The sequence below is a fragment of the Centroberyx gerrardi genome, chromosome 6 (assembly GCF_048128805.1).
Source record: "Centroberyx gerrardi isolate f3 chromosome 6, fCenGer3.hap1.cur.20231027, whole genome shotgun sequence".
Taxonomy (NCBI): Eukaryota; Metazoa; Chordata; class Actinopteri; order Beryciformes; family Berycidae; genus Centroberyx; species Centroberyx gerrardi.
In genome coordinates, this window is record NC_136002.1 from 8,387,553 (window position 1) to 8,400,902 (window position 13,350).

The 13,350-nt window shown below is 43.5% G+C and overlaps 1 protein-coding gene across 1 annotated transcript in view; it reads left to right on the forward strand.

Annotated features, from left to right (window-relative positions):
• The first annotated feature begins 2,168 nt into the window (after positions 1-2,168).
• Positions 2,169-13,350, forward strand: part of sik3 (SIK family kinase 3) — a 39,473-nt gene continuing 28,291 nt past the window's right edge. Inside the window, exon 1 of the mRNA XM_071897254.2 lies at positions 2,169-2,483. Coding sequence (XP_071753355.2) covers positions 2,193-2,483 — 291 coding nt within the window. The 5' untranslated portion in view covers positions 2,169-2,192. The remainder of the gene's footprint in view (positions 2,484-13,350) is intronic.

The window sequence follows — 13,350 nt, forward strand, 5'->3', positions numbered from 1 at the left end:
GTAGGTTTGAAAGTTATCCAAGAGAAGAACTGCATGCTACTGTCAGTTCTATTCAATTCAGAAAAAGTGTCAGTCTTTGGCTCCCAATGGACACAGAAAAAAACAATTCTGCCCAGGAAAAAATATAACACTTTTCCTCATGATGACACAATAAAGCTTCCTGCCAGAGCCTGGACTTTCCCATAGAAAAGAGAGTGTGTGTGTGTGTGTGTGTGTGTGTGTGTGTGTGTGTGTGTGCGTGCGTGCGTGCGTGCGAGAGAGAGAGAGAGAGAGAGAGAGAGAGATTTAAAAATGCCATACAGTAGGTTAGGGTCATTATAAACTCATCATTAGGAATATTATATCAATAGCCTATTATAATATTTTTCCGTTAGAGCTGTTCTCAATTGGGAGAGCTTTTAGTGTCTTTGAATACTCATTCGCCTTACTTTGCTGATTCATCACATTTGACTTCACTGCAGGGAAAACATTATAAAAGCGTTTTCACATTTACATAGACTTTGGTTTTGATGGTATTGGCTGCATCCTGTCATAACATAATAAATAGAATGCAGGAACTCTTGTCCACCGTGGAGTGGCGCTGTCTACAACCTTGTGAGAGGCCTAAGTACACAGACTGGAATAGAATAGAATAGAATAGAATAGAATAGAGCTTCATTCTTCATTGTGCCCATACCATTTTTTATCAAATCCTAACACACACACACACACACACACACACACACACACACACACACACACACACATTGTGGTGCTCAATAGTCAGTTTAGAGTGACTTTATCCTACCTATCACTATTCGTATCAATCAATATTCCTAAAATTCTAATTATAATAAAAAAAATTGTCGTATAAACAGTAGTTTAGGCTATATATACGTTTTATGTTTGTATGGTGTCCTTCTCAAATTTACCATAGGGTTACTGTAGTTCTTCTTAATAATTTGGTATAATTTTCGTGTAATCTAATTATGATAATAAAAAAGCTGATGAAAAAGATACTGCTCATGTTTATCATCATCATGATCAGTCTTATTGTTATTCGCAGTGACTGTTCATTGATTAAATCATGGTCATTTAATTAGACTAACTAATTAATAAAGATTGTGAAGATTGGCCATTAGATGGCTCATTTAGGTCAGTCTTTATTTCTTTGCTGGCTGTTGCTCAGAAGCGCGTATACGTTGCGACTACGCACGAGACGCGTTCTCGGGTTCTGTGACGTGTATTCTGCATGCATTTTGTGTGTGTATGTGTGTGTGTGTGTGTGTGTGAGAGAGAGAGAGAGAGAGAGAGAGAGAGAGAGAAAGAGAGCGAGACAGAGAGAGAGAGAGAGAGAGAGAGAGAGGAGGGAAAAGAAAAGAGAACATAAATGCAATGATTTTCAATTCATCTTCCCATGACTTAATTATGTAGCCTATGCCTGCGATGCTCTCTTCTTCAAGAATGTGAGGCTACAGAGGGGAAATTAAATAAGCAAGGAAATAAAGCTTAGAAATATCGCTGCCTTTATGGCAACGTGTTCATTAAGAGATTCTCAAAGACCCTATAACCTAACCTTATAAGGTCAGGGCCACTTCTTAGAAGATCATGTAGGACAATCAGCGGCAACATTTTATGGAGAAGCTTAGAAATGTATTTGAATTCTTATAGGCGATTGAATCAAAATGTATTTTAGAATCAAAATGCTGCTTCAAGTAGCCGAAATGGGCAGCCATCTCGCGACATTGCCGAATAGAACACTGGAAATCCTAATCGGTGATCATTAATTTCTCTAAATAGTCATAATGTCAGACATGTGTATTCGGCCACCATGCCACGATGGAGTGAAACTGCTACTTGAAAATGTCTCCTCAACTCATCGGTTTTAATCCCTACGGTTTGAAATGGAGTTTCAAAGTCGTGTAGGTATACCTTTAAAGCCTCCTGAAACTGTCTTATCATACATAGTGCGGCAGTTTGCGAGGAATAACCGAATCACGGGAACCAGAGTGATAATGCGCACTTCTGTGTCGCCAAGGCAACCACAATACGTTTCTGTGGATGAAGTCATTTGTTACGCTCATTGTTGCCATGGTTACAACCTAGAGAGGGCGCTGCGGAGGAGCGTTCCACGTAAAATGACGCAGGGCGGGGGCGTGCCCGCGATGCGCGCTGCGCAAGGCTGCTTGTTGTTCCCGCAGAGAGGCGAGAAGATGGCGGCCGTGTCAAGCGGAGGTGCAGCTGGGTCCGCTGCGGCCGGGATTACGCACCCTACCCGACCGACCCACGCAGGCATGGGCTCCCAGAACCGAGCACAGCCATCCTCCGGGATCAGCCACCCCAGTCGAACCACCCCGGCCGCTGGGTGCATCACCAATCCTGGCCACCCCTCGGCCACCAGGCCCCCCCCAGCCCGAGTGGGCTACTACGAAATCGAGCGGACCATCGGCAAGGGAAATTTCGCGGTTGTTAAACTAGCCACACACATCATTACCAAAGCAAAGGTAAGACAACTGATGTCTGACCATTGGAGGTGATCAATTACATGTTGTCATCGTTCCGTTTTCAGCCCTTTCGACCGTAGCGGCAGACCCTCAGTCATCTGCCCAGGATGACGCTGGGGCCTTCAGGCTCCGAAGACACAACGGCCAGCCCGCTCTGATGACACCGCTGCTCGGTGCGGGGGTGTCCACTCGACACGGGGCATCAATTCCAGCCACTCGTTACAAACATATTTTTCACAAGATACATCTTATTCAAGTATGTTAGGTATTCGTATCAATGGAAAGCTAGAAAGGCCTGAGGTTGATGTGTGGCATAGCGCAGAGGACGGAGAGAAGGGTACTGACGGAGATGAAAAAGAGGAGAGAGAGAGGGGGTTCCGATTGAGTAACGAAGCTAATGTTAGCTAGCTTAGCTTACTAGCTAATTAGCTATTTGGCTAGTTTCAGATATCTTTCAGACACAAGCCAACACACCATGTTAGAGGCTAGTAGTACCCCACTGAATAACATTAAATCAACAATAAACTGCCAAAGTTATTCATTCGTTTGCCAAAGTATTGAAAATGGTAGCTCTCTGTGGAATCCAACGCAATTTTGCCACGGAAAACTAGTTAAAACCACGCACAGCAGAGCCAGACAGTACATTTGGGATATAGCTTAGGAAAGAATGGACGAGTGGCTTTACTTTTTATTGTTTGTCATTAGAAAAAAAAATCCTTACGCCATACTGGTGAAATACCACCGTCTTTGGTTGTTTCTATACGTTGTTTCTAAAAGTGGTATTTCAGGTTCGTGTGACAGTTTTAGTTTTGTTATCCCACTGTTTAGATGACATTTCCATATAGCCTACCCGACCAGGATACATGCAGAGGGTAAAATTACTTGATTCAAAGAATGCTATCATATATTTAAGTGTACGTAGATTCCTTTGCATAGAGTGGGTGTCTGTCAGTATATGCCAGAGGATTGACATATCAAGTGGCTGACACTATGACACTATTGTCAATAGATGATATTCATGCAAAACATTTCAGCACACGCGATCATTCTTCACTGGCAGTTGTGTGTTGAGGTGGTGTTTGTAACAATTCAGCTCTGTATTGCAAATTAATCACTCGGCCCATGGCAATTCACATTCTACCAAGTCCTTTTTAATCAGGTGTCTTTGTTTTGTGATGAACAGAAGATTGGGCCCACTAGATATGGGAGGTTTTGGACATTACTAGGGAAAGGGATTGCTCAGGTTTTCCAAGTTGTGTTTTCATTTTCCACTGACCTATGAGATCAGGTGTGTAACTGTTTTGAAGCTTCATTGCTGTCTGAGCAGGGTCTGGTTATATTTGCTGTCACTCCAAATATGTTGGTTGTGTCTGCCTGGCTGGCATGGTGGGGTTATCCTAAAAGTGCCAAATCGAAAGATTGGTTAGGGAGCCTCAGTTGTGCATTTCAGCATTTAAAAACAACAGCACCAGTAGGATTTTTGTTAGGAGCCAATTTGTTGACTGGTCAGTTTGAGAGCTGTTTGTCTAAGATCACAGCTGTAGTGGCATGGTGACATGAGACTTAGCCCTCTGATGATATGACTCTCTTGTGGTCAGTACGCACATCACATATGATGGGTGCTGGGCTGAACACTCAACAATAAACAGAAGTAGATAGAGCATGCATGCACGCACAAACTGCTCTTACAAAACTTTTCTTTTGACCCGATGAAGAGCCTTTGACTCCAATGGCACAAATAAAGGTGTGCCGGGGCAGCTGACTGTGCGTGCTCCACCTCTATCTCCTTGTTGACATACACACAGACAGGCAGACACAGGTCATTTAGCTGCTTTGCACCACATAGCCCAGAGAACCCTCCATTTAGTTTCATGGTGGCCTGTGAGGCCAAAATAAACTTGGGTCAGTGAGTGCCATGGGGTGTCTCAACTCGCCAGTGATGTTCCTTGAAGGACTGTGTTGACCGGAACGTCTTGTCGTTTACAGATCAACTGGTATGGGGGGGTGCCAATATCTAGTAGACCAGTACAAAGATAATGGAAAGTAATGGTGACAGACTGGTGAGCAGGGTACAAGGCTGTCCTCCTTGTGTGTGTGTGTGTGTGTGTGCATGTTTACGCCTGTATGTGTGTGTGGTTGTGACTGGCCAACTGAAACGGCGTGTGAGATGGGCGAAGGACAAAAAGACAGCAGTGAGGGGCTGAGAGAATGAAAGGGAGGCCTTGTTGTCTGTTGACGGTGTCCACTGACAGAACAGTCGGCTCATGATTTTCATGAACCAGCGCAGCGATTTCACTGTCCCCCAGTTGCTCATGAATATCAGAAGAATAGGACTCTGCTTTTACATGAAGCCTGTGTGGTTATGAATATGGATATGGTGGCCAGTCGTCAGACAAAATGTGCTATGGAGCCTTGTTTTATGGCCTAACCTTTATAACGATCCAATGATAAATGCTGACTAGTCAAAAATAGCCTAGCAACTCTCTCCATTGTTAGATGGAGCTGGATGATATCCTGCAGTGCAGTCACACAGAAGGGGACTCTGATGCGTCTGCTTGGTAGCTAAGAAGCCCAAAAAGGAATTGTCTCCTTCTAGGCCTCATTTGCTCTCTTTGGCTTTGCTAAACCTGAAACATTCAACAGCCATTTCCTTCTACGTTTGTTTTTATTTCCCCAATACATGCTACTATATCAAATGTGTATTTTCCCAGGTCGAGTGGAAGGAAGGACTGTTGGTGCATATGCATGGTCACACAGAGGCAGTCACGCACACATACGCACACATTCAGTGGCTGATGGCTAGCATGCTGCTCCTGGATGTTGTAATAGTGAAAGTTCATCTCCTCTAGACAAAGGTCAGCTAGTGGAAGTCAAAGCAGGACTTTTGATACTCCCGCCTGATACTATGATAGAGGCAGTTTGGCTGCACATTCCCACTGGCTTGATTACCACATCGGCGATGGACGTTGAGTCCATATAGTTAATTGCTGGTCGTGACCCTTCAGTTATATTATATAGGCCTGAGTTATTTTTCTTTTTTCTCTTTTAGGTCTGACTGACACTATAAACTAGTCTTCCTAGGTGTAGGCCTAATGCTTCTTTGCTGCAGGAGTTTGGGCACTGGATAGGCTAAGACAAAGCCCTCATCGCTGATTATTTTCAATAAATGCATCAGTGAAAAATAAAGTGTAGCTGCACGCTCGACTCTCATTGCGTGACATTTTATTCAGGACACCAGCGTTTCAGCAAGAAGCCTTCATCAGGGTGTACATGCATGTAGTTTGCAAAAGGATGTCAACAACAAACACCATGCAGCATGCAACACTCATTCCAGGATGCACACGGGAACCAAACATGTTTGGTTTAGGCATGGCTTTTGAAAAACTACTGGTTCATAGCTAAACCACTTGCTGGCTGTTAGCTGTTATTATTTTCATCAAGGTTGATATTGTCATTCAGAGTAGAAACTGACCATTTGATATGCTACAGAAGCTAATTGTGACTATTTGGCTACAATAGGTCAGCTGTATCATACAGTGTTATGCAGCCCGTTTGGTAGATTGAGAGTAGCCTAACTAAGCTAACAGTAGCCATCTTTGCTTGATTACTAATTCAGGGATGAGCATTTAAACAGTAGACATGCCAAAGAATTTATTAAGAGAATGTTTATTCCTGTCTTACAATGTAAAACCTCTGTTCATATGGACTACATGTGTAAACTGTTCATGATGTCTGCATGAACACCCAGATGGGACTTTCTAAGTTCAGATATTCAGTTATTAGAATAAGTTATTAAATATCACGATTCAAATTGTAACCCAATGTCCCCCCTTGCTCTAATTCACGGCAATTCAAGGCAGTGCTGTTCCTCCATACTTAAGACCTATTCTGACAGTTCCCTCCATTCATGCCTGTCTCTGAATTCGTGTTGCAGCAGCACATAAAACACTATCAGTGGTCACATGGTTCAATGTTCTTGATATGGACCGCACCATATATGGAAGCAGGTAAAGAAACTGTTTCAACTTATAGGCTTGCTGCTTCTCGGCTATCTCGTAAAGACAACTGAGGTGTTGATTAATTTGCCTGTTGCCTGAGACCGTTTTGTGGTTATGTGGTTGCCACACACCGCAATTTGATAGGCTATTAATTAGGCCTGCTTCGGTCTTGTGTTTGCATTCACATCGCTCCAGATGGTATTTCACATCCTGGCCACCTTAACGGTTGGCAACGTTACACAGACTTTTTACAGCCACTGTCAACTATTGTATGGAATAGCCTAGATTTTCTACAAATAAACAATTCTGTTCAGTTGAGTCAGTCAATGAAATCTTTAAGTACTGAAAATGATAGAAAATGCCCGTCCCTAGTCCTTGGCTATATAAAATATCCTTAATGGTGGCTTCTCACCATTGGCCTCTAGGCAGATAACGCTGATATTTAGGCTTTATGTTGATGAACTAAATTTGAAACAAGGACATGTAATGCAACCAGAGTGTTCTAGATTCCTCTTTGGACCGAACGATCGAGAAAACTTTCATTCTACAATGATCCACATTACTGAACTCGGATCCATTCTGAGATCAAATGGAATAAGTGGCCTAAGTCTTTCAGATTATTCAGAAAGAATGAATAGCTGCAGACAGTCTTATCTAGGCTTAATACTTCAACTCAGTGCAACATTAGGCTCATATTGCTGCTCAGTTCTGCATGGAATCCTGTTATTTTTTATTTTTTTTAACAGTCTGCCTGCCTGCTTGCCTGCCAGTCAGTCAGCTAGCCAGCCAGCCGTTTCGGCACATTTGAGTGGATATTTTGACAGGATCCCTTCTGTGTGAGTGTTTGTCATGTCTAATGGGCCCACTGCAATAGAGTGTAATCGGTGTAGGACTGTCACTGTATGTGTGTGTGTGTGCGCACCTACAGTGTAATGGCTTGACAAGGAGGTATGGTCAGTGTCCCCATATGACCTAACTAAAGTTGAAGTACAAACACACACACTCATACATAACCCTCCGTCTTGTCGTGCCCACAGTGAGGTGAGCATGACTGGTAAAAGATGGCACTGTGTGGCGTGCCCTGACCTGTCTGTCTGTGGGGAAGCAGGCCTATCTCTTCTCTCCTCTCCTCTTGAGTGTTTTTAGGCAAGAGAAAGATGAGGAGGAGGGCAGGCAGGATGGCTGACGTTAGATAACAGGCCTAATGTACTGTATAACAATTTCACTCACTCACTCATGCAGTCCCTCACACACACTCACTCACGCACAGCTCTCTTACATGCAGCATTCCCTCTCTGCTTCTGGCAGACGCACACTCGCTGTGATTTCATTTGGGTGAATAATGTGACAAAGGCTGCGCTTCTGCTTGACTAGTCTTCCTGCCCTCTAGTCTTCTTCTACTGCGTTTTCTCTAGTGTGAATCTGCAGCCAGCCAGCCTCAGAGGGGAAGAAGAACATATTCCAGACTGTGTGTGTGTGTGTTACATGACATCACACAGGACCTGGAGTAGGTTTCATCAGCATGGTCCTGCTCCATCCTCCATAAACCATTTCGGCTGCCATATTTAAGCCCCAGACTGATGCAAGTGGTCTGTGTGTGTGTGTGCGAATGTGTGTGTGCGCGTGTGTGTTTGTTTGTGCATGTTCATGTGTGCTGTACCCCCATCAGCCCCCCATGAGAATCATTAGGCAACCCTAACCCTATAGGAGCAGTACATACCAGCACACACTTTGGCAATCAGAGCTCACAACTCAGTATGTGTGTGTGTGTGTATACGTGCATGTGCGGTATTATTGCTTGTTGTCAGTGGTGACAGTGTGTTGTCAAGGCTCCTAGTCGGAGAATGGTCGCTCCATTGGAGTCTTACTGGTTTCCATAGCGATGATGGCTGTTCCAGGCCCCCCCAGCCCCCCCCCCCCCCGTTCTGAATGGAGCTGACCTGCCATGCGCTGATCTCCGTGTCTGTTGTGAAGACGGTTTGTATTATTGGATGGTTTTAGTTCTTCACTAGAGCTATAAGCTGGATTCATCTCCACAAAATCCTTCAGGTGTGCTCGGGGTTTCCCTCCACAGTGTCCCAGACAGGCTGGGTTCTTAGCTCCTCTTTGGCATTGATTTGATTGCACCAGGAAAGCTGCTGTCTTCCTCACTAGCCAAACATTTCCACCTGGACACCACAGTCCTTACGTACAGGAGCTAAAGTCCTGGCCGATTATAGCCACGATTTGGCCGTCATTGACTGATTTTCACCATGCTAGTGTGGCGCGATTGCAATGGCCAGCCAGCACAGATGATCTTGTAGTGTGTGAGGGTCAGAGACTTCCATCTCCTGCCGCTCGATCCAGTCAGGACCACCGCGATTATGTCTAACATTTGATTTTTACGACTGGAGTGTGGGCAAGTCTTGCCGTACTTCAGTAGTGTGCTGGTCAGCTACTCACATCTGAACAGAAGACCAGCAATAGCCAATGAGAGTTGAGCGCAGAAGAAAGGAAAACCAGTACAGGTGTGGAAGTGCGGTAGGAGAAATGCTTCACCTCCATGAGTTAATATTTTAGCGAGATTGGAGGGTAGTGTGTCGTGAAAACTCAAGTAGTAATCCCCAAATCCAACTGGTCGCCGAGCGTGTGTTCCCCACATCCAACTGGTCGTCATGTGTGTGCGCCTCTTACTACGCTAGATGAAAAAAATCTGCAAATGGCAGTCGTTAAGTGTGTGATGTCCAATTTTTTTCACAGTCTGCTCAGTTGTGTAGTATGTCCCCAGCCTTACTAGTACGCCCACCCTGACACACACTCAACTGAGTCATTACCACTTACACACAAACTCACACAAGTACACAACACACAAGTAGAACATCTCTGAAAGACATTGTGCTGACTCATACTGGCTGTACGTTTTCATCTGTGTGTGTGTGTGTGTGTGTGTTTGTGTGCATGTGCATAATGCAGTCATACAGTGGTACAACTTGTGCTGACCTGCTCTGACCTTATCTTGCGTGTATGACGCTGTGATGCGCTTATGACATTATGTCTGACACACACACACACAAACCGCAGTACTGGCTTTGTACCAAGCAGCTTGTAGAAGGCCAGGCTATTGTAAAATTTAGGCTTTGCTACAGATAGCTTTGATGCCATCTTTTCGACCAGGACAGGGGTGTGTGTGTGTGTATATGTATATGTGTGTGTTAAACTCCCTCACATGCTGATGTGGGTTAAGCTCGGGCATTACACCCCCATGGGTGCTTTAATCTGTCACCTGTTGATGAAGGCTAACCTCATACATTATATCGCCACACCACTGTGTGTTAGAACAGATGAGCACATCCAAGATGCACTCGTTCACCCCAGCTTCAGGCTTTAGACGTTACACCATGGACCCAATCCCCTCTGTTTAGGATTAGCCTCATTATGGCTGAATCATAGATGGATGTGTTGAAAGCGAATAATGGAGAGTTCTAAGGAAGGCTGACTATCTGGACAAAATATTACACAAATCACAAAATCCTATTCGATGGTACAACACTATTTGACAGTATTTTTTTTCCAGTTGCGTGCATTAGACCTCGCAGGTTTTATAATACAATTAAACATCCCGTCCTGATCTGCCTCATTAGGGATACGTCAATTAATGTACAGAATTTGACTAAACTAAATCTGTGGAATATGTGGGACCCAAACTTTCAACATGATTATTCTTGTGGCCCAAAATTGATTTCCACCTGTATTTGCGCTTTTATTGCAGGGACTTGGGAAGATTTTCTGGCATCATTACTGAGCCAGTAGCTTCAGAGAAAATTAGGACTAAGCACTGACTGTAAAGAAATGTTTTGATTCAAAATTTTCCAAAATAATTAGGGGACCTATTTTAATCCTTCCCAGACCCACCTTAGGGTCCTGAAACCAGACACTGCCATAAACCATTTTGGCACTAAACCTTTATTTCCATGGGCATTTAGGCACGTACTTGTGCTACTTTTTCACTGCCGACACTAATGCCGATAATGGCTTCAGATTTGAAGTACTCATCCATGACATAATCAGTAATATAAAGTAACCAAACAGACATTTATTTATATGAATGATATAAACCAATAGTGATTCAACCCCTACCCAGTTCATGCAAGCTGTTACATTTGCTGTTTGAAACACCTGCTGTTGGGTAGGTCTTTACTGGGAACTATCCTCTAATACACGGGAAGTCATGCGTTTTAATTTTCCAGCAACAGCAGATTGTTTGGAATAAATAGAACTGGGTAGTTAACATGAGCAGCGATAGCCACCATGGCTGAACAGCCAAAAAAAAGAGCGGTACTTACAGAAACACAAACTTCATCAACAGAAAATCCTAGGAAAAAGACGTCACAGCACTGGCCACACTGTTTGATTGACAGGTGATCTGTGGGAAGTGCAGTGCAAAAACACCACAGCAATGACCGCTCAGCACCAAAGATGTCTCCAAAATCAACAAAAATGAGCGACCAGTATGGGTGGTGCCACTCAAGTGGACACAGATGATGTTTGCCCTGAGATGTTTTGGAGAAACCAGGGCCCGTCTTGTTCTTGGACGACAGAGGTTGTCCAGTATAGCCATAGCCTTCCTTGTCTATAACCAGGTTGAGAAATGGAGTTTTACTTTTACCCCTCTCTTTTGCAGGTAACCAGCCATCATTCAGAACTCCTATTCTAAAACTCTAATTGGCTGATAAGATGGTGAAAGCAGTTGTTGAATGTTGGAATTTACCAGCCGGACAAGGATTTCCGGCTCTCCTCATCACTCTGTGGGACTGTTGGTGCCTTGATGAATTCATTCTTCTGTTGCTTCATTCTTTACTCACCCAGTCGTTCTTGCTTGCTCACTTGCTAATTGAACTAAATTGAATTCAACACATTCTTCTGCGGCTTTTGCAGAACATGTCTGTTTGAAACACAGCTTTGTGAGGTCGTAGAGTCTGCATTAAGGGCCAATGTTTTTTCTACATTTTTTTTTCGACTAGCTGGGAGGCTGGGGATAATTTTGTTTCTGCAATTTTGGGTTGTCGTATGTTCCTATTCCCTGTGTCAGTTCCTCTGCCTTTTATGGTCTAAAAATCCATCTTGTAAGGGATCATCTCATAATGCATGGACCAACTGTACCTTAAATTGTCCCCTTTTTGTTTGGTGCTTGACAGTATCGTTAGATGATGGATTTTCTTTGTTATTACAGTGGGGGCAACAGTGAGTATAAGCCTCTCCCTTTACAATAATAATAATAGTAGTACTGCTGCTGCTGCTGCTACTACTGAAGATAATATTTATATAGCTGTTTTCTTAATCAAGTTACTTTGCAGTTGGTATATTTGAGTATTGATTGGGTTTGTTAGACTAACATGGCATACAAGACATACTTGATGACATTTTTAATTACGAGCAGCTCGCCAGCCACTTTAATCCCGCGCAGCCTACATTCCTATGATATAATTGTGAAGTTTCTCATGCCTCACCCAGATTCCCACTGTACCAAAAACCTGAATGCATATCAACACCATAGAAAATAATGGGCTCTTCATCAATTGTAGAAGGTACCAGGTGTTGTGCTTCTTGCAAATGGCTCATATACATTGGTAGTAACTACAAATTATGTAACCACATTGTTTTTGCTATGTTAACAGTGTGTCAGATGTACAATTTGTGTATTTTAGTGTAAACTAAGTGTATGGTGTAGTCATGTGCATCAATACACTGAAAATGCTAGGATGTTTATACAGTTTTGTGGGTTTGATTGAGTTGACAAAGTACTAACCAGAGCTAAAAACTCCCACAATGCTTCGCAACATGCACGGGAACATTTCCTGGTCACAGAAAACGACAACAGCAACGTGAAGCTAGGCATGTGTCTGCCTGTGGGCAAGTATGTAGCACGGTGAAATTTTTTCACACAATGCATGCAACTGTGTGCAGTGCTGTTAGTGTCTTGTTATGTAGCGTTAATGTACTGAACTGAATTAGGACATAGCAATGGTACTGTATGTCACAGCAATGTCTTCCTTAGCCTGCCCAAGCCTTTATGTCTGTGTGTGTAAATGTTCATACAGGAGGGCACTCGGCCCCTCTCTCCGCAAGCGTTACTTTGACATCAGCTTGTGTATAAGCTCCTTACCAGCTCCCAATAATCTCAGTCTTACTAGCCTCTATACGGTAGGCCAACCGTTGTACTCTTACATTAAAGCTGGCTATCCCCTGCGTCCTCACGATGTGTGTAATAATGGATTCAACAAAAAATGTCATTGGTCAGAGAGGGGTGACTTAAAGGACAACGATTATAGTCCATTTACTACTGTCTACATTTCCCCCAATCATTTTGCAATGCATGGCGTCTAATTGGATCTTTGACATCTATTTATTACCTCCGCCAAGGAGGTTATGTTTTCGGTGCTGTTTGTCTGTTTGTTTGTCTGTTAGCAGGATTATGGAAAAACTACTGGCCTGATTTTCATGAAACTTCGTGGAAGGGTGTAGCATGGGCCAAGGAAGAACCCATTAAATTTTGGAGCGGATCCAGATCCGACTCACGAACAAGCAATAATAGCACGAACCTTGGCGGAGGTCTGCGCTCTCCGAGTGCCCTTCTAGTTTCTGTTGTTGTAAAATACAAAATTTACGGTGTCAAACCTAGCTTGAAACCTAGCTTTTGAGGGATTATTTCCCTGTGGAGACATCCTTTCTTCTTTCTTCTCTCTCTCTCTCTCACTCACTCACTCACTCACTCACTCACTCACTCACACACACACACACACACACACACACACACACACACAAACACAAACACAAACAAAAGAATAGGCGCTCCAATATCAAGTCTTGATGAACAGTAGTGAAATAAACTG